At 47.7% G+C, this 21,340-nt stretch overlaps 1 protein-coding gene across 2 annotated transcripts in view; it reads right to left on the bottom strand.

The window, feature by feature from the left end:
• Positions 1-21,340, bottom strand: part of KIRREL3 (kirre like nephrin family adhesion molecule 3) — a 759,605-nt gene that overhangs the window by 34,589 nt on the left and 703,676 nt on the right. For both annotated transcript variants that reach the window (XM_084611890.1, XM_084611891.1), the window contains 3 exons: positions 20,075-20,273; positions 18,436-18,471; positions 7,748-7,855 (listed from right to left, as the gene is read on the bottom strand). In XM_084611890.1, coding sequence (XP_084468016.1) covers positions 7,748-7,855; positions 18,436-18,471; positions 20,075-20,273 — 343 coding nt within the window. The remainder of the gene's footprint in view (positions 1-7,747; positions 7,856-18,435; positions 18,472-20,074; positions 20,274-21,340) is intronic.

The following is a 21,340-nucleotide window of genomic DNA, read 5'->3' on the forward strand; positions in this document are numbered from 1 at the left end:
CTCAGGCATTGGGACTCTTACAACAGGATTATCTGGCTATTTGGACTCTCTCCTCAGACCCTATGTTACCAGCGCTCCTAGCTATCTTCGAGACACCATGACTTCCTGAGGAACCTGCAATGCATTGGTGATCTTCCTGAAAACACCATCCTGGCCACCATGGATGAAGAAGCTCTTTACACCAATATTCCACATGAGGATGGACTACAAGATGTCAGGAACAGTATCCCTGATGAGGCTACAGCACACCTGGTGGAGTGAGTGTGTCCTCACCCACAACCACTTCAGATTTGGGGACAATTTATACCTTCAAGTCAGCGGCACTGCTATGGGTACCCACATGGCCCCACGGTATGCAAACATTTTTATGGCTGACTTAGAACAACGCTAACACTTCCAGCTCTACATTTCTATGATTAATTCTGAAACAGGGCAGGTCCCATCACTGCACAGGCCAGTCCCTCCATGTTTCTTCACTGCTCATTTAATTTCCACAATGGCAAAATGTGCTGGATTGATAGGTGTGGGGTCGGAAATCTTCAGACCACACAACAAAGGCAGCACAGTGCAGCCATCCTCCATACGGCCCTGGAGGGGGTCTTCACTAGGCAACAGAGGGCATTTACACCTGCTTGGCCCATCCCCCCTTTGGCTGTCCTTCTGAGGCTGCCAAAGGTAACTTGTTATGGGCACTGTCGTGTCTATCAGAAGCCGAGACCCACTTGATGCAGGGAGCTCAGCAGTTCTCAGAATTTTTTTGGGACCTACTGAATTGGGCTGGATTTGAACCTTTTATAGCTGAAAGATTCCTTAGCTCGTTATTTCCTCCTTTGTGTCACTCCATCACTCTAGTTATATACTTTCCTTTAACCCTCTCCTGATAATGTATTCCTCTAAATCCAAACCTCACCCTCTACCCCCCAATCCCACTCAGGCTGGCACCCAGGTAAACCCCTGAAAGCAGCAGCATGAATGTTCCAAGTCTTGGGATGCCAGAAGAATGATTTTGCTCTGTTTTTTCTGTTGCTGTTTCTTACAGTTCCTTTTTGCTGTCCTGGAGTAAGAAAAATGTTCGTCGGGCCGAGGCCACAGCATTTAATCACAAGGAAAAGCCAATTATTACCTTGTAGAGCCCTTTCTCAGGGGCTTATCCTTAAATAACTTGTGGCCTGGTCTTGTCATAAAAGAAACAATAACAGAGGTGTATTAAACTAGTTCAAAAGAATTGCCCCCCCGGGTAACGCTGCTTCCTGTATCTTTAATTTGTTGGTGATGTGCTTCTGCGTAAAGCAGTAACAGGCACTGCCTGCCCCAGTCCCTGCTGTACAGGCCATAGCTGTGTCAGGCTTTTCCTGCTCTCTTGAGAGGAAACGGGGTCCCACTAGGAGATTGCAAGAGCATCTCAGCTCCGCGATGGAGAAACTGTGACTTTATTACTGGGTCACCTAGCGCCCGCCGTGAGGAGCAGCGCAGGATTGTTTGCTGCTGAAATTCTACTATTGTTTTAAAAGATTCAACCGCTGATCCCTTCATTAGCCTCCTGGAGAGGCTAATCAACCATTTTAGTCCTGGTCTACACTAAAAAGTGAGGTTGGTGCAGCTACATAGCTTGGGTCTGAGAAATCAATGGGAGAATTCTTCTGTCAACCACTGCTACCACCTCTTTGGGCGGTGAGGTACCTATGCTAACAGGAGATCCCCTCCTGTCGCTGTAGTGAAGGTCAACACCGAAGTGCTATGGGATGCCACTGTATCATTTCAACCGTAGACAAGCCCTTACCATTAGGGAATTACTGCTGCTATTCAGCCCAAATCGGTCTGTCTAGCCCATGGTATCTTTGCTAATTTCATCCCGTTATCCAAAGTTATAACTAAGGCTCCATGTTTGTAACGGAGGTCACGGATTCAGTCCTCCAGATGCAAATGCCCTCAACTGGGCATCTGCAAAGTACATGCAAGATTTGTTGAAATGACTATAACTATCAGATCTGCTCTGTAAAAATGACATGCTAAAACGAGGGAGATTCCACGTTTAATGTCTCTCATTGACTCCAGTTTAACAATATCCAGTTTACAAGATTAATTGTTGCCATTCTTATAAATTACCCTGGGATCTGAGAGTCAAGCTGGGTTGTTTTTTTGTTTGTTTCATCACCAGTACTGAAGGTTCTACAGGCCAACTCCTTCCCTCAGCGACACCCATGAAACACCAGAGCCTTCAAATTATGTCACCTGTGGGACCCCTCACTGCCTGCAGGTGTAACTGATTGGAACTTGCTAAACCATTCTGTTGCTAATGCACAAAAAGAAACAGACTCCTAGTGACCTCTCCCAGAGCTGAGCTTGCTCTGCTGGGCTAACAGCAGCACAGCACAATAAAATGTACCTATGTCACTAAAGGCAGCAGCTTTGATGCTGAATACAAGCAGAGTAGCTCTGTTGAGTAGGAAGGTGCCATTTTTGCACACTAGAACCACTTTGTTCCAATACCTCTCCCGCAGAGAAGCTCTATTCTGCAGCTCCAAGCACAGCTTTAGGGGATATATGGGGGGGAGGGGAGGGATGAGCATTGGCCTGCTAAACCCAGGGTTGTGAGTTCAATCCTTGAGGGGGCCATTTAGGGATCTAGGGCAAAAATTGGGGATTGGTCCTGCTTTGAGCAGGGGGTTGGACTAGATGACCTCCTGAGGTCCCTTCCAACCCTGATAGTCTATGATTCTATGATATATACTGGACCACCTTTTCCCTTAGCAACCACTATCAGGTACAGGTTATCCAGTGCCCTGCACCCAGGAGCTCCCATCATGACACATTGGGCCAGATTTTCTGAAGATGTGCACCCAAGTCTTTTAAAAATCTGCCCATAGGGATCTTTTGAAAATCCGGTCCTGTACGCTCCGCAGTTTCACAGCTCTAAACCACCCCTCTCTGCCATTTTGTCAATGAGGGAAGCCAGCCTAGTCAACCATCAGCCACATCACTGCTACCCCAAGCATGGCCGCGAAGCACAAAGGTTACACGCAGCCTTTCTCTGGCATTCTGAGCAGCGCGTTTCATGAGCACAACTGCCTCCCGCAGGTGTTGTTTAGCAAGCGCCAGCCCAACTGAGTGACTGCACAGCTGTGTCCCTGCAACAGCATCTGCTGCCCAAGCAGGCTTTAATCCCACAAAGCTGGAGAGCTCCCTTCTGTCCGAGCGGGGAACAGAACTGTTGGAGCAGGTTCCCAGATGGAAGGCAGGCTGTGTGACAGATGGCTGCACAGGAACAAATGCCCTGCGCTGAGCTTGGGTGTTTGAGCTGTTTTTCTCATTTATTTATTGATATTGGACCACGATCTGAACATCTTTTGGCTTTGGCCTGTTAAAACTGAAGTTATTCAAAGGAAATCTCGCTTTTTGGCTAAGGTCAATTACATCTCTGATGTGGCCTCCACCAGGGGACTCTCTCCTAGCTTTGTAGGGGGACAGGCTCTGTGATCGAACTGGCATGCACCAATCCTAAAACCAAGGCGTACCAGAGTCCCAGTTAAGCATGTGGGAGGTCCAGGTTGGGCGCCAATCCTGCCCAGATGTTTGTCTGGAGTTGAGCAAAGTATCGATTGACACATGGCCCCTGTATCGATTGACACATGGCCCCATGGCACATGTAGTACCTGCAGGCCTCTAACATCGGTGGCTTTATCCTCCACACCCGTATGAGATGGAGAAATATTATCACCTTCATTTACAGATTGGGAAACTGAGGCATGGCAAGGGGAAGTGACTTGCCCCAGGTCACACAGAGTTTTCAGTGGCAGAGCCAGGAGCTGAACCCAGCTCTCCTGAGTGTAGCGCTTTAATCGCAACTGCCTATTCTTCTTGGTTTCATGTGGGCAATGCGTTTGATGGCAGGAATCAGGCCCTGCATACAGACCCTACAACTCAGCATTTGGTCTGCTGGGCTAAGAACAAGATCTGCCCTGCTGTGAAGGGCTCCCATCTGTTAATAAGTGAGGTGGATATTTATTCATCTGCTTTTCCCTTGCTGTATATTTCCTAGGCCCTACACCCCTGTATTCACACACTACTGCAGTGCTATTTGGACAAAATATGCCTTGTGAGGTCTCACTTAAAACTGATAGCACACTGGTCATTAATATCATCGTAAAATACATGCGTTAGCCTTGTATGTGAAGTTATGAATTCCCGCCGTATAACATAACTAGACCAAGTTTAGGAAGACAGCCTAGCCTCGGTAAAGGTGATAAGAAGGGCTGTCCTAGACAAAGGACCATTTACACTCTAGCCATAAACAAAGCTAGCAAGCAAACTAGTGGGGTTTGCTTTGAGCCGGAACTCAAGCGCCAGAAAATTAACATGGCTCCCCAGAGAGGCCCAGGAGACTGAGCTCCCAGGAGGCCTCCCTGTCTTTGAGAACAAAGGCAATTCTTTGCAAGTATGTGGGACAGAGAGATGCCTGCTTTAATCTTCTTATGAAGACAAGGGAAACCAGCACCTCATACTTCTGTGGAAGTCCTGACAGAGAGACAGTCAGCCATGCTGGGCCAAAAGTAATTGGTGAGCGAAACCATCTTAAACTAAGACTGTAGCTTCCTCTATTAGCAAAAAGAACAGGAGTACTTGTGGCAACTTAGAGACTAACACAAGTACTCCTGTTCTTTTTGCGAATTCAGACTAACACGGCTGCTACTCTGAAACCTTCCTCCATTAGATGTGTTTTCACTTCTATTTGCTGATAACCATCTCTGCCATTATTTATTGTACTTGGCATCACTTAACCTATGTCCTGTTGTGAATAAACTTTAATCTAAACCAACCCAAGACTGTGTTTGAAACGAAGGAATTGTTAAATCCCGTTAAGGTGGCAAACTGCTGGGTATGGTCTCTTAAAGGTGCAAGCAAAGCTTATTATTTGTTAGCACGCTCCAGGACGGGGGCTGGCCACTTCCACACAGGGATTTTGGGGACAGTCAGAACTGGAGGCGTGACCAAAGCTGGTGGACTGCAGGGTGGGGCTGTTGTTTGGTAGGCAGGCTGCTGAGGCCCGAAGCACTGCCCCACGGCTGCGCAGCACACAGACATGCAGGATTCAGCATGCTTGTCTGTTGGCTGGCTGTGACAGAGCAGCGGAGCATTTAAGGCACTCAGGGTTACAGGCAGGCAGTGACACAGCCCTCACTGCTCTGGACTGCACCCCAAAAGGCGACAGCCATACATTTCATGTGTAGCTTGCTTCATGCTCACGCGGTGGGGCCAAGATCTGTTCTCGGTTATTGCCATGCAACACCACTGAAATCCTTGGAAGCTCTCTATGTTCAGACTGGGTCATTTCTTGAGGTGCCTACCCCTGAAGCACCCAAGTTTAAAATCGCTTAAGCACAGCAGCAGTGCAAGCCTCCCCCTCCCACCACCACCCCATTTTCCCATACCCCACTGGGTATGGAGGTCAGAGTAACCGTTGTCACTGATCGCACATCTGGGCTAGGCAGGGTAACAGCTGTTATCTCCATTATACAGGAGTGCTGAGGCACAAAGAGACGAAAGCCCAGATCCTCAGAGGTGCCATTGAAACCAATGGGCAGAAGGTGCCTAAACACCTTTGAGGATGTAGGAAAAAGTGGAGATGTTCCTTTGCTGAAGGGCACGAGGAATCTTTGAGAGATAAGGCTGACGAGGCCAAGCAGACCTACCAACGCACAGAGAGCCAGACAGCAGGCAACCGCTGAATTCTACTCCAAAGGTTGGCGAGAGCAGGCAGTGGCATGCCAGTTGCTATTCCAACTGTCGTAGCCTTTGAGTAACTGACACGTTCAGTCTCTGGTGTTGCTTCCCACTCTAAGCCCTGGCACCTCCATTGCATATCTGATCTATCATCACCGCATTAATGTGAGAGTGTATGTCCCGTAAAGAACCCAGCACCATCTGGTTCCATCAAAGAAGAAGCCTATAATGAGCCACATGCATTCCCTCCTTGGAATGATGCAGTGTGTGGCTATCTACAAGCGATGGGGAAAAGCATGGCTGATTATGTCTGACCATTGACATGGTAACAGCAATTTGGCCCATTTTCTGTCAGGCTGCTTGAATCACACATTGTCGCTGAATGAGTCCAGCGAAACTGAACTGGCTCATCCCTGGTCCATCAGAAATACTTACAAAAATGCAACATGAATGACTGCCCAAGATTTAATTTGCTAATATCTGCAAGAGCTGCTAATGGGGTTTGGGAGAGTTCAAAACCAGACGTCATTATTGCTCTTAAAAGTGCACACGTTTCTGCTGTACGAGGCCAGCCATTTGTTACCCAAGTCCAGGAGGAATTGGGGCTCTTTGATTTCTTTGCAAACAATCAAAAAGGAAAACCAACTGTGTTTCACTGGCAACTAAACAAAGAGCTTATGAACAGCTCTGGCGGGGCTGTTTTTATTGCAGAGTCCCTATAGTGGGAAGCACTGTCAAGGATTGCTTGTTCTCTACTGCTGTCTTAGATGCTCAAAACAATCACGCTCCTTTCCCTGATGGTTTGATCCTTTTTCATTTAGCCAACAATCATGCTTTAATTTCTCTGTTTTTTTTAATGAAGCAACATGATCCTGAGCTGTTTACCCCTTCATTCCTTTACCTGTGCCTTTTATGTCATTTTAATTTATATTCCCATTGCAGCAAAGCACATAACAACCTAGGCCAACAAACACTAGAGACTGGAATTTCTTATTATGAACATGCATATTTTATAATGACAAAGTGGACTAAAAAAATAGAATCTGGAACACACTTTGCACCCGTTCCAAGTTCGGAGGCCGAAACTACTTCAGTATTTGTATCCTGCCTGTATGACATAAACTTTACATGAGGGAGTATCATCCAGTGGTTAGAGTAGGGTGCTGGGGCTCCTAGATTCCATTCCCAGCTCTGTCACTGATTCTTTGTATGATGTTGAAAGGCACTCAGCTGCCCCATGCCTCAGTTTCCCCCTCACTAAAGCAGAGGTGTTTTGTTGCTTAACAAATGACAGCCAGAATGACTCTATAATTTAAATCAACACAACGGAGATCAGAATTTGGCCCATCTGGTTTTTAAAGTGCATTCAAATCCTCTCCTGGAAGGTGCCTTGGGAGTGAAAAGTAGTGTTGAATGTTCTGTACCCACATGTGATAGACAGATTGCCTCGGTGTCAGGCTGGTGAATTCAGTATGGAATTCCTTTGTGAATTACCCTGTTCGTCTGCATTCCCTGCAGAGTAGACAAGCCTCAGACCCCCAGGAGTGCACCAGCCAGTGGCCTGCAGACCCTTCGCTGGATGAAGCCACCTCAGTGTTGCTCTAGGAACAGATTAGCCAGCCGTTAGGCTGCTGATGGATTGTAGGTCAGGTTGCCGCCACCTCTGCACAACATCTCTCCGAGAGAAGAGTTTAGCCCAGTCTGTTAGCTCAGGGGGCTGGCCCTGGGATAGGTGACTTGTTGCTGCTACAGACTCAACCCAGAGCTGAGGGACCCAAAGAATTTGTTACCATTGATTGATTGTTTGGCTTGGTTGATCTCAGACAAGTTCTTAGCAGGCAGGTGTCCCCATCAGCCTACAGACATACACCTGGCAGGGCCATGGATTTGCACTCCCCTTTCATCCTGAGATCAAGGGAAGGACAGCACCTGGGAAGCTGTGTATACACAGGTGAGCTCGGTTTCCAGGACTCTCAGTCCAACCCCAGCGGTTGTGTTTAAAATGAAAGAAAGGGAAGGCACTTACTTCTCTGCGAGCGTGCACAGCAGAAGGCTACGATGGTGGCCATCAGCACCAGGAATGCCACGCCGGCTCCCACAGCGACGCCTATGATCACCGCCATCGGCACTGACTCTGCAAGAGGAACGAGGGAGCCAATGAAGTGCAGAAGTGTCTGAGTACCACCTTCCCCTGCCCTACTGCCTAACCGCCCTGGCTGCCATAACTCCGCTCCTGGCGAGTGTTGGGTTTGCGCACTGGCTTCTTAGGCTCTCCTGCCCAATAACTATGCTGGTCTTGAACCGGGTTGATGACGCATAGTGCACACAAATGAGCTTGACTGTAACTTGACTGTCCTCAGGAGGACACAGGGTGTCAGAGAGGAGACATGTACAAGTATGACTCGCTTAGCTGGCCCTTGGATAGCTCCGTTGCTCTGCTCTAAATGGGGAAGGGGGTGGGATTCCAAAGACTCCTCCGAAACATACAGGTCAGCTGCATTGGCTGAGCTGTGTTGGGAGGCTAAGATTAGAAGAGCAGGGTGCTGCAACTCGAGATGAAGGTGCCTCGGCTGGGCTCCAGATTGGAACAGCGGAGCTGGTGGAGTGATCAGGGAGAGGGTGCTCCATGCTCGCGTATTTATGCCCATGATGAATTTGTTTTTTAGATCCCCATTGGGATTTTCAGCCTGCAAAGCTGATTTTTGGAAGTCGTGCCAGACCACATTTTGCAACAGAAAAAAAAAATCATTTTTAGGGAAGTTTGTAAGTCGGTCCCAACAATCTTGTGATCCCCTGGCAAATCTCACCCAATCACTTCTACTGACTAGCCCCTGTTAATATTGCCATTATTTAACACAATTATTTCTAGTTGTCTACATTTAATGCTGCCCAGGTCTGACCCAAACCTCACTGAAGGCAGAGGAAAGACTCCCACTGACGTCAATGGGTTTTGGGTAAGGGCTCATCTAAATAGCGGGTAAATGGCAGAGTCCACAGCCTTGCAGTGAGATCCATTTCTTCAGGAGTTGCATCATGCTGCACCATCAAAGCGCCTTTCTAAATGACGACTGATCCGTCTCATTCTGGGGACTGCACCGCCAGAGATCTCTCTGCCCTCATGGCAAAAGACGCTGTGCGTGCTGCTAACTTAACTGGGCTTGTTCCATTTTAGATACTAGCTACCCATTACTGCCAAAGAGCAGTAGAAGGCAAGCAGAGGGGACTAAGACAAGGAAGGCAGCCCAGGAATTACTGCAAGAACGAAACGGTGAAGCCGGAATCAGATTTATGTCACTTTCTTCTTGTTATTTTTAGAGATGGGATCAACCAAACTATGGCTTCAGCACATCCTTCCCTACGTTTATTAGGAACTGGGGAAACTTTTGGGAAAGAGAGATCTATACAGGAAGGATGGGTTCCACCTAAACCAAAATGGAACCAGATTGCTGGTACTTAAAATTAAAAAGGTCGTAGAGCAGTTTTTAAACTAAGGGCTGAGGGAAAGCCGACAGGTGCGGAGGAGCACATGGTTCAGACAGAGACATCCCTTAGAGGAGAATCTATTAAAGGAGATTCTCTACATCCTAGTAAGGAGGAGAGGATGGAAGATGATAAAATACAGGTAGGATCTGATGAGAAACAGTCAAACGAAGAAGAGTCCCATTCAATTACATCATGTAATGGCAGACAGCTAAAAAATGACAAGTTTTTAAAGTGCTTATATATAAATGCTAGAAGTCTAAATAATAAGATGGGTGAACTAAAGTGCCTCGTGTTAAATGAGCATATTGATATAATAGGCATCATGGAAACTTGGTAGAATGAGGAAAATCAATGAGACACAGTAATACCAGGGTACAAAATATATCGGAAGGACAGTAAAGGTCATGCTGGTAGGGGACTGGCACTATATGTGAAAGAAAGAGTAGAATCACATGAAGTAAAAATCTTAAATGAACCAAATTATACCATAGACTCTCTATGATAGTAATTCCATGCTTGAATAATAAGAATATAGCAGTAGGGATATATTACTGACCACCTGAGCAGGATGGGGATAGCGACTGTGAAATGCTTAGGGAGATTAGAGAGGTTATAAAAATAAAAAACTCAATAATAATGTGGGATTTCAACTATCCCCATATTGACTAGGTACCTGTCACTTCAGGACGGGATGCAGAGATAAAGTTTCTTGACACCTTAAATAACTGCTTCTTGGAGCAGCTAGTCCTGGAACCCACCAGAGGAGAGGCAATTCTTGATTTGAACGTAAGTGGAGCTCAGGATCTGGTCCAAGAGGTGAATGTAGCTGGACCGCTTGGTACTAGTGACCGTAATATAATGAAATTTAACATCCCTGTGGTGGTGAAAGCATCACAGCAGCCCAACACTGTAGCATTTAATTTCAGAAAGGGGAATGACACAAAAGTGAGGGGGTAGGTTAAACGGAAATTAAAAGGTGCAGCACCAAAAGTGAAATCCCTGTGCGCTGCATGGAAACTTTTTAAAGACACCCTAATAGAGACTCAATTTAAATGTATACCCCAAATAAAAAACATAGTAAGAGAACCAAAAATGTGCCACCATGGCTAATCAACAAAGTAAAAGAAGCAGTGACAGGCACAAAAGGCATCTTTTAAAAAGTGGAAGTTAAATCCCAATGAGGTAAATAGAAAGGAGGATAAACTCTGGCAAATGTAGTGTAAAAATATAATTAGGAAGGCCAAAAAAGAATGTGAAGAACAGCTAGCCAAAGACTCAAAAAGTAATAGCAAATTTGTTTTTAAGTACATCAGAAGCAAGAAGCCTGCTAAACAACCAGTAGGGGCACTGGACGATTGAGACGCTAAAGAAGCACTCAAGGATGATAAGGCCATTGCGGAGAAACTAAACGAATTCTTTGCATTGGTCTTCATGGCTGAGGATGTGAGAGGGATTCCCAAACATGAGCCATTCTTTTTAGATGATAAATCTGATAAATCTAAGAGTCAATGTGGTTTTTGTAAAAGGAAATCACGCCTCACCAATCTACTAGAATTCTTTGAGAGGGTCAACAAGCATGTGGACTAGGGGGAATCCAGCGGATACAGTGTACTTAGATTTTCAAAAAGCCTCTGCCAAGGTCCCTCACCAAAGGCTCTTAAGCAAAGTAAGCTGTCCTGGGATAAGAGGGAAGGTGCTCTCATGGATTGGTAACTGGTTAAAAGATAGGAAACAAAGGGCAGGGATAAATGGTCAGTCTTCAGAATGGAGAGAGGTAAATAGTGGTGTCCCCCAGGAGTCTGTACTGGGCCAGTCCTATTCAACATATTCATAAATTATCTGGAAAAACAGGTAAACAGTGAGGTGGCAAAATTTGCAGATGATACAAAATTACTCAAGATAGTTAAGTCCAAAGCAGACTGCGAAGAGCTACAAAAGGATCTCATAAAATGGCAGATTAAATTCAATGTTGATAAATGAAAAGTAATGCCCACTGGAAAACATAATCCCAACTATACATATAAAATGATGGGGTCTAAATTAGCTGTTACCACCCAAGAAAGAGATCTTGGAGTCACTTGTGGATAGTTCCCTGAAAACATCCACTCAATGTGCAGCGGCAGTCAAAAAGGCGAACAGAATGTTGGGAATAATTAGGAAAGGGATAGATAATAAGACAGAAAATAGCACATTGCCTCTCTGTAAATCCATGGTACGCCCACATCTTGAATACTGCTTGCAGATGTGGTCACCCCATCTCAAAAAAGATATATTGGAATTGGAAAAGGTTCAGAAAAGGGCAACAGAAATGATTAGGGGTATGGAACAGCTTCCATATGAGGCGAGATAAATAAGACTAGGACTTTTCAGCTTGGACAAGAGACAACTAAGGGGGGATATGATAGAGGTCTAAAAATTATGACTGGTGTGGAGAAAGTAAATAAGGAAGTGTTATTTTCTCATAACACAAGAACTAGAGGGCACCAAATGAAGTTAATAGGCAGCAGGTTTAAAACAAACAAAAGGAAGTATTTCTTCACACAACGCACAGTCAACCTGTGGAACTCTTGGTCTTCACAACATCCTCTGGCAAAGACTATAACAGGGTTCAAAAAAGAACTAGATACATTCATGGAGGATAGGTCCATCAATGGCTATTAACCAGGATGGGCAGGGAAGGTGTCCCTAGCCTCTCTTTGCCAGAAGCTGGGAATGGGTGACAGGGGATGGATCACTTGATGATTCCCTGTTCTGTTCATTCCCTCTGGGGCACCTGGCATTGGCCACTGTCGGAAGACAGGATACTAGGCTAGAAGAATCTTTAGTCTGACCCAGTATGGCCATTCTTATGTTCTTATGTATGCCCCTCGCAAACCTAGGGGGGATCTGGGTCTAACGTTTGCAAATGAACCCCAGATCCGACCGGTGCCCTCACCAAATGCTGAGGATTTGAGACAGGCATTCAAAACCCCAGCTGGAGCCCTGAGGGTCTCAATGTTGTGCAATAGCCAACAGCAGGCTCCACAGCCTGGTGACAGAGGGCAAAGCAGGGCCACGTTTACAGGGTGTTGTGAATGCCACATATGCATCCACTGTAAGAAGCTTGTGAAAGCCGGAGGGCTGGTTCCCAGGATTCCCTGTTCTATTAGTGACTTACAGAGCCCCCCACTTCTGTGGTAGCTGAGCTACTGTACTTCACCCCATTGTACAGACGGGGTGCTGATGCTCAGAGAAACTACGGAACTTGCCCAAGGAGATAATAAGCCTGTGGCCGAGCAAGGTCTTGAAGCCAGGTCTATTCGTCCTAGTTTAGCAACTTAACCACTGGGCCATCCTTCCTCCCTATTGGCTGGCCTGGGAGGATCGATGGGGCCCCTTGGGATCCAGGTGACTTTAAGACTGACCCTTTCTACTCTGTAGCTGCTCCCAGCTGCCTTTACTAGCACAGAGATGGTTACATTTGTTAACTGCACAGGAGCCGGATCAGCTACGGGGCAGTGATCTGGGTTCTCTTCTGCCTCGGGCATCAGCAGCCGAATGCTCAGCTCCGCTCCAGCCGTGGGGTTAGTTTTCCTTGCTGCTGATGTGAGGAGCGGTTAGGGAAACAAGGCCCTTCGACTTGGCAAATGAGCCAATTTGATCTGGAATCACGGAGAGAGAATGAATATATGAAATGCCACAGTGCCACCGGGAATGATTCCTTCTCGCTGAACCTTGACTCTTTTGTGCGTGCCCTCCTGGGGGCTTTCCCCAGTCACCGCTGTCTGCCGTTATTACAGGAACACAGTGACGATCACCCACTGGAAATTCTTAGTGCTCCCTGCATAAATCAGCTGCTGCGCCGAGGCTGAGGGTTTGAGACACTTGCAGGTGCCGTTTGGGTTTGGAGAACGTGGCCTGGGCTCACAAAACACCTTTTCCTCTAATCTAAACCTAGCGCTCTCATTGCCTCCAGAAGTGAGTTAAACTGTAGCTAAACTGTGCTCTGTTTGAGGACTGGTCAAATCTCCCCAAGCTTATGGTGGTGACATGAGAGAGTTGCATGGGGTAAACAGTAATATGGTAAATTGACCCAGGGTAGCCCCATCTGTAAATGCACCACCATGCTGTTCTACTGTCTCAAACACAGGAGATGGGGGGGAACCTGGAGAAACTGCAAGCACGAAGCTTAGCAGGGCCAGATTGATAGTCCACTTCCGACCAGGAGTTTATGGGATGGGAGTGGTGGACCATCGTGTCTCAATTTTTAGGGCTACTCATGGCTGCGTGTCTCCACTGCAATACATGTTATCAGCAACCCTGGGCTCTGCTCTGAAGCTCAGCGCAGCTTCCTCATGGGGCAATGACAGAGGCGTGGGGCTGTATGAATGGGGAGCATGGCAAGGGGAAAAATCTGTAGTTCAGACCGAGCTGAATTTGTAGTGAAGACAATCTAAACTGTGCACACCTCCTCCCCTCTGAGTTCGGTTTAGGAATAATTCATTTTGGTTTGGATAAAACCGATTTGCAATAGACTTAATCTAAATCAATACACGCCACTTTTAAACCCAAATCAGTGTCCACCTAGTAGTTTGCATGACTTTGGTTTAAATAACTGCAAGCTAAATCGGTTTCAATACACACCTGAAGTCCAGTTAGTGCCACTTTCTCATGTGGACACATTCTATTGGCCTGTTTACTCTGTCCTGGGCTATGGTACCATCACAATGGGTGTGCAATCCATTGATATCATGAGGATCTGTCTCTTTCCCTCTCTATTCCTTTGCTCAGGCCAGATCTACACTACGGGTATGACTTTGGTATAATTATGTTGCTTAGGGCTGTGAAAAATCCACACCCCTTAGTGACAGTTATCCTGACCTTACCACCCCAGGCAGGCAGCCCCTCTCATGCAGGTGGATTAGCTAAGCCAACGGGAGACGCTCTCCCCTCAGCACAGTGTCTTCACTAAAGCACCGCAGCCGTGCCAATGCAGCATTTTAAGGGTAGACCTGCCCTCAGTCTCATCCAAAGGGATCAACACCCAATACCAGGGCCCCAGTGCCACTAACCCAAGTTCAGGCTGAACTTTCAAACCCACGGCATTCCAGTGGGCTCAGAGTTAGGCAAAAAGATCTTTGCCCATCCCTAGTTCATCTTGAACTTCTGGTGGCGGCATAGAGTGGAAGCTAATTCTCACAGCCCTCCCTTCTCAAGAAGCGGAGGGATTAGTCAGTGAAAATAAGTTACTTTCTAGATGCAAATTGGTTCTGCTCATGTGGGTCTGCCTTGTAAATGAACACTTTTCTAGGAAGTCTAGAGAAAAAAAAATGTCCCCATGCTTCACTCGTCTGTGCAAATGGAGATTGTTAATACTGGTGGACACAGATCCATAGATTATAAAACCAGAATGGACCACTGTGATCACCTAGTCTGACCTCCTGTGTAACAGAGGCCAGAGGTCTTCCCTGAATTAATTCCTGTTTGAACTAGAGCAGATCTTTTAGGAAAACATCCAATCTTGATGTAAAAATCGATATACACAGTGAGGACATGAGATTGAACAACAGACCTTCCTGGAAACCCAAGGGAAGTGACTTAGGGCAAGAGCAAGCATCCACTAAGAGTGTCGGAGGGGTTCTCCTCTGACTGATCTGGGTCAAAGGTCAAAGCCGAGACCTTACTGCATGTTTAGCAGGGAAATGATCTTTCCAGTGGCCCACGCAGTTACTGCTAGTCTAGGAGTGGATCAAGGTCAAGCCTCCATCTGTTCCGAATCCTTGGACACCTTTGTATATTTCACTCTCCTCCCTGTAGAAGTAAAGAGGGCAGAAGGAGATTTCCAGGCAGGGTTGTCCTGTCTCACTGATGTATACTTGTATTTACTGGCTGCCGCAGGCATTTGTTGTAGTTCTCAGACCACATGAGGGCGGACAGTTCCCTCCAACTTCCAGTCTAGGCTGGCCCTGGCAGGGCCATGGGGGTGCATAATACAAGAGGCCATTCAGGGCAGCCAAGGGATTAGGGGAGAGACACGCACTATTCACCATGGACACTGGTTTCTATAGATTGCTCCCGCATGTCTTTGAGTGATAAGGCGGTAGGGCAATACTGTTATAGAAATGCCCATGAGAAAAAACCTAGCAGTTACTGATCCCATCTACATTTTTAAGGACAACTAGTTGTGGCTACTTCAAGGGTCCTTAGCTCATTCAGTGTTTTAGAGCATACACCAGCTATCACAGGTGTATTCCCCTGTTTTCTTTTGCCCTCAGTAGGGCTGGACAAGCAATTTACTTGGTGGATTTAGCCTGTTTCTTCTGTTTGTGGATTATCCGCAGACAGATTTAATCTTCGTTATTTAGGTGGTTGTTTGAAATGAATCAGTGCATGGTTTATGACAATGCATTTCAGCCCCTGGAGTGTTAATGCGTGTATATGTAATTTGCTATTCATGCCATGTGACTGGCCACTTCATTCACATGGTACTGTTTCTGCTCCCTGCCTGGATGACTGCCAAACCTGCAAAGAGCTTCCCCAATGACTGTGTGAACATTGCCAGCAACACTCCTTGTGCAGATGCATATTCACATGAGCCCCCAGGACACTTCTGGCAAATATTTTTGCCTATAAAACCTTTCTCAAAGCTCATAGAAAGGACTACAAAGGGGTGGCGAGGCCCATCCATGAGTGCATGTTCACAGTCACTATTTGAATGGATGTTTGCAAACATTTTCAGCCAGCTCTACACCACAAAATTGTATCTGAGATCATCTCTGAGGGCTTTGAATGAATACAGTGTTAAGGTCAAGGACTAGCAACTTTACTGAATGTGTCCAGCTGGGCTCAATGCTTGCAGCTGAAGTCACTGAATGTAACCATCCCGTTGCAGGTGTCAGCGTTACAGGTTGAACCAGGCCCTTCAGCATCAAAGCACAGTCCTCTACTACTCGAGCTAAAGCAGTAAAGCTCCATTTGTCAGTAGCAGTAGTAGGCTGTCATCCTCTTGTGGATCAGCCACAAGAGAAGGCCATGACACTCTTTGCCAGGAAAGAACACCCCCTAATATCATATCCCAGCATGCATCAAAATTTGGTGTACAACTTCCCTGCTGGTTGTTCTAACATCCTGTCCAAGAATGCTGAGAGGGACCTGCCCCAGAGAACATTACACCCAGCTTGTCCCCATCTACAGCAGATCCCTACCTCGACTTGGATCAGTCAGATTTACTCCCAGACTTCTAGCCTTCCAAACTGTATTGCAAGCATATTGGAGAGGAGCGCTCCTCTTAACCCTAGTTTACCTTTGGCATCGCTAACATGCCCCTTGCTGGACAGTCACAGTGTCTGCAAATCTCACCACTTTGCTAGACACTGTTCCTTCTGGGTAACTTGCTGTGTCAAGGGCTCCAGATGGCTCCCAACCCAGCCGCCGGTGGCGCTCTATAGCCTCCGTGCCTCCTGTGTAGAATCGGAGATGGCTACTTTAAGCTGCTGAAGCCAGCTTAATGGGCAGGTAGCATCTGTGAGCCTTCCTCATATGCCCTACACTCAATTTCCCAAGCCCTGCTTCCTTCTTTAGAGTGAGTCCCTAAATATGGCTGCTGGAGCCTTCACCCTCTCTTTTGCCACTTCTCTACCATTCTGCTTCCAGACAACTCTGCCTGCTGGTGGTCAGTGCAGAGATAACCTATTAGCCCAGTCACCTATCGCTCACCAGATCTGCTGTGCGTGCAGCCCGCACTTCGCTACCCCCAGTATCCAACGGGCACCCTTGCATTCTGCGTGCAGCAGTTTTACCAAACGAGGTTTCAAGTTTGAGCAAACTCTTCAGAGTTATTACAAACTCGTCTCCCTGAAGCCAGTCTTTGGAACATTGCACCAAGCCACCTTTGAATGGATCCTGCTAATACCACAGACACATCTCGCCATGTTCTATGGCATACACCGTGCCCTTCTTTGTGCCTTCACTGAGAAGGCTTGTGCCTTCGCTTAGATGGACGGCGTCCATTAGAGCTCGTGAGTGGGTTGATACAAGCCACAATGCACAGGAAGGTCAACTGATTAGAAAGATGAGAGGTAAGGGGTGAGCCATGGACATCCAGGGAGAATCAGAAGAGAGGTTTGGTCACCCACTTCTTTGAGCAACCTGAATGGGAAATCTTGTGCTAGGCAAAGCTCAAGCAGACGATGAAAACTCATCGTGAAGAGCAGACATCACAGAGCTTCTGCAATTACTTGTTCGTCTTAGAGAAACAAGCAACGCCAGGTGAGTGGAGAGATGGGAGCCTGGAGACACTGTCAATGCCTGCTAGTTCATAGAATCATAGAATATCAGGGTTGGAAGGGACCCCTGAAGGTCATCTAGTCCAACCCCCTGCTCGAAGCAGGACCAATTCCCAGTTCATCATCAAGGGAGCAGGGAGTGAGATCCAGAGGCAAGTGAGGGACTCTTAATGATAGGGCTTGGTCCTGGACGAGTGATGTGGCCAGCAGCGGATGGAGCATGACACAGGGAATGGGAAAAGCTGGCTCCTGGCAGAGATAACGCCAAGGGCTCTCCTGGGATGGAAGACACAGTCACTTACAATGGAAAGGCACAATGAGATGGTCAGGTGGCCAGGGATGGTAATGGGTGGGCCAGAGTAACAGTGAACAGAGCTGACAAAGAGCCCAGTGCTGCAATTTGCTGACTCATCAGCTCCAGTCCCCTGGGAAGCCTAATCCAGGCTTCATGGAGGGTGCTGTGGTTCAGGGAGATGAGAAATACAGCTAACAACAGTTTGTGACAAAGGCAATGCATCCTGCAACTGTCTGCCCCGTTTCAGGTCCATTCCTGTCCCACCTAATGCTGACAGTGGCTAACTCCCTCCCACTAAGGTGGGGAAAGATGGCTGGAAGTTCATTGCCCCTCTTGAAATTCACTGGTTTGTCTGTGTGTTTCCCCATAATAATACTTAGCATTTATACAGAGCATCTAGTCTGTAAACTCCACAGCACTTTGCAAAAGGGTCTAAGTATTAACAGATGGGGAAACCGAGGCACCAAGAGGTCACATGCAGAGCTGGGATTAGAATCCAGGGCTCCTGTTCACTGGTGCATGCCGTCTCTCAGAGCCTTTGAGAGATCTCTTCCTGCCCTCCCGCTGTCTGTCTCAGGAAAGGTAAAGCTAGAAGGAGGCTGCTGAATGCTAAGGTGTGAAAACGCAGCTGGGGGCAAGTCACATATTCACCTTCAGCTCATGATTCCATACCTGCTTCCATACCAGCTCCTGATTTCATTTCCGTACCTGTTTGAAAATAAAGCAAGCGTCTACAGCCTTGCCAAGCCCAAGTGCACACGTCAGTATCTCTGAGCGGGCAGGCTCTTTGCTGCTGGAGGATGCAATGGTGCATGGGCGTTCCCCTGAAATAGATATTCTCTACCACCCTAGTCTGAGGTTCCACTGCGTGGGGACCGGGAGCTACCATCTGGGACTACGCTGCAGATTGCTGGGATATGACTTCAGAGTAGTGTAGAGACCCCACCTCATGGATTCGGCACCGTTGTACAGCAGGGACAACCACTAGGATTCAGTTCTGCTTTCCTATAGGTTCAACCACTGGGAATCACTCCCCTGGGCAGGGATCTAACTCCACTGCCATGTCACCTGCTAGGCCCCTTCTCCATCTCCAGCAGAGTCAACAGTGCCCTTGCAGGACCCAACTAAAGAGTCCTGCATGGTTGCCCACACCCACTGGTGTCCAGCTCCACCCCATGCAGTGGCATGGGCTGGGACCCAGACCCATTGCCCTGCAGAGCTGCCCACTGGGACCCAGTTTGTTGGTTCTGTCCACTAGGAACTCACCTCATTGCCATGCACAGGCTCTGATTGGCAGACGATCGGAAAAAACACGGTCTGTTTGCATTGGAAGAAGTGCGAGGCCAATTTTGAGGGGTTCATTTAGCTCTGATTTAATCTGGATGGCAGCCTTGCCCATATAAATCAGAGCTTAATGAGAACAATCCACCTGCCTGCCTGGGCATTTAATAACATAGACTAGAACTGGAGTCCCTCCAGGAGCAAAACATTCTCTACAAAGGCAGAGCCCCCAGCGTGGAAGCCCCCACACTGCCCCAGAATTACTCAGAGAGCTGCTTAACCCTTTCTAGGAGCTGCCCTTCCCTTCCACTCTGGCTGCCATGGGTTCCATCTGTCCAGCCCTCCCAAAACTTGCATCTCCGATGGGCACTCTGCTTGAAGCTTCGAACACCAAGCTGGCCCACTTGGGTCTGTGTCCTGCTTCGCAGAGCAACGAGATGCTGTCAGCTTGCATCGCATGGACTCAGTGAGAATTGCTGACCAGGTTTCGTTAGCAGGCTCTGCCACTGCAACAGATTTGTGCTTTGGGCCCTCTTACGTGGACGGTCACTGGAGCATGTAGCCTCCTCCAGTCCTCAGCAACAGCACTGCAGTGTGTGGTGGAACAGGGGCTTCTGAGCAGCGCACACGTCAATTAACTCCCAATGGCCTTTACCCTTCCACGTCTGCTTCACTTGAGAGGGCTCAGCCCTGAGCCAACACCCCTTGACTTCAATGAGTGGCAAGGGCGTTTACAGACTACTCAGACCGAGTGAGCCACACAAAAAGCTAGTGACACCTCCCAGCCGTCACACTGTGCAGCTGGCATCGGCTCTGCAGAGCGTTTCCCATCTCCCAGAGACATAAAGCTTTGGGAGCTAGGGCCATCCAACAAGCCTTCCCAGTGTCTTCCTAAAAAACATCCCAGTTACCCTTTGACATGTCTCCTGGATATCATAGCACCTCCCCGGTCTTCTGGAACAGCCAGCTGCTAATTCCCAACGCCCAGGAGCTGCTGCTGGTTTCTAAGCACCGTGTCTGTGGCTCCCACCTTGTTCTTTCAGCCGGATGATCTCAGTGTCTGAGCCGAAGCTGTTCCAGGCAGTACAGTTGTAAATGGTCTGGAAATCAGCTCGGACGATGTTGCTGATGGTCAGTGTCGAGATGACGCCTTCCTCTGTGCTGACTGTCTCCACTGTATAGCGCCCTGAGGTCCCAGACTCCAGCACGTTCTCCTTCCAGGACCAGGCCTGCAAATCAACAAGAGGGGTTAGTTTTGTTCATTTAGGGCCTAATTCTTTTAGAAGAGCCTCAACTTGGCCTGGGGTGTGCACCCCTAGATAACGGTGGGCACAGACTGTAGCCTGAGGATGTCTAATGTGCAAGGGGAGTCAGTTAGGGGCGGACTTTCAAAAGCATTTATGAGATTTAGGAACATGAGTCCCACTGAAAGACACAGGAACCTGTGCTCCTAAGTCACTTAGGTGCTTTGGAAAATTCCACTCTGGACATTGACGTGCCAGTGGCTAAACTGCAGCCACTAAATTTCAAATGCAGTTGTTTCTAGGTGCAAACTGAAGCACAAATTCAGAAGCCAATCAGCAAGATACCCAGATCGGGCACTTCTTGTCCAGTTCTAAGGGTAAGTGGTGTAGAGGATTACAATAGGCCCTGTGTTTGCTATACTGGGGAAACTGAACAGACAGCTTGGCTTGAGACTGGAATGATTAAAATGCTGTAAAAATGCATTCATGTTCAATGTGGGGGACATGGCAGGATTCTATTCTGCTCCATGCATCATCAACCCAGCTGCCAGCTCACTCCAGCCTTCAGACTCTTTCCTGGGCCGGGACAGAAGGATCCCTGGGAGCTGGATTTTCTGATCCCAGGTGCAGTTTGTAGCACTGGCCCTGAATATTAGCAAATATTCCTGACTTGTAACCTGTGTCTCTCTGTCTGGGCTCAACGAGCGGGGACGAATATGGAGCCCCACAGCCTAGATCTTTACAATTGCTGCAGTGGCAGCTTCATGCTGGTGCTTTAGGAGCTGTGGAGGCATTCTGTGCTGGGGTGGGTGTGAATGCGATCAAAGACCTGGTCAAACTGTTCACTGCAAGTAACAGTTTGCTACACTCGGTGCTTCGATGACCCCCAGAACTACAGCATCGGAGCATCCACAGCGCCCCTGTGCAGCAGGGCTGTATGATTATCCCCATTGTGTGGATGGGGAACTGAGCCCCAGAGAGACTAAAGGCTAGATTCACAAAGGGATTTAGATACCCTGCTGCCCAGTGGAACTCTCAGCTCTGAGTCAGAT

Source organism: Lepidochelys olivacea (assembly GCF_965140295.1).
Source record: "Lepidochelys olivacea isolate rLepOli2 genome assembly, chromosome: 22".
Lineage (NCBI taxonomy): Eukaryota > Metazoa > Chordata > Testudines > Cheloniidae > Lepidochelys > Lepidochelys olivacea.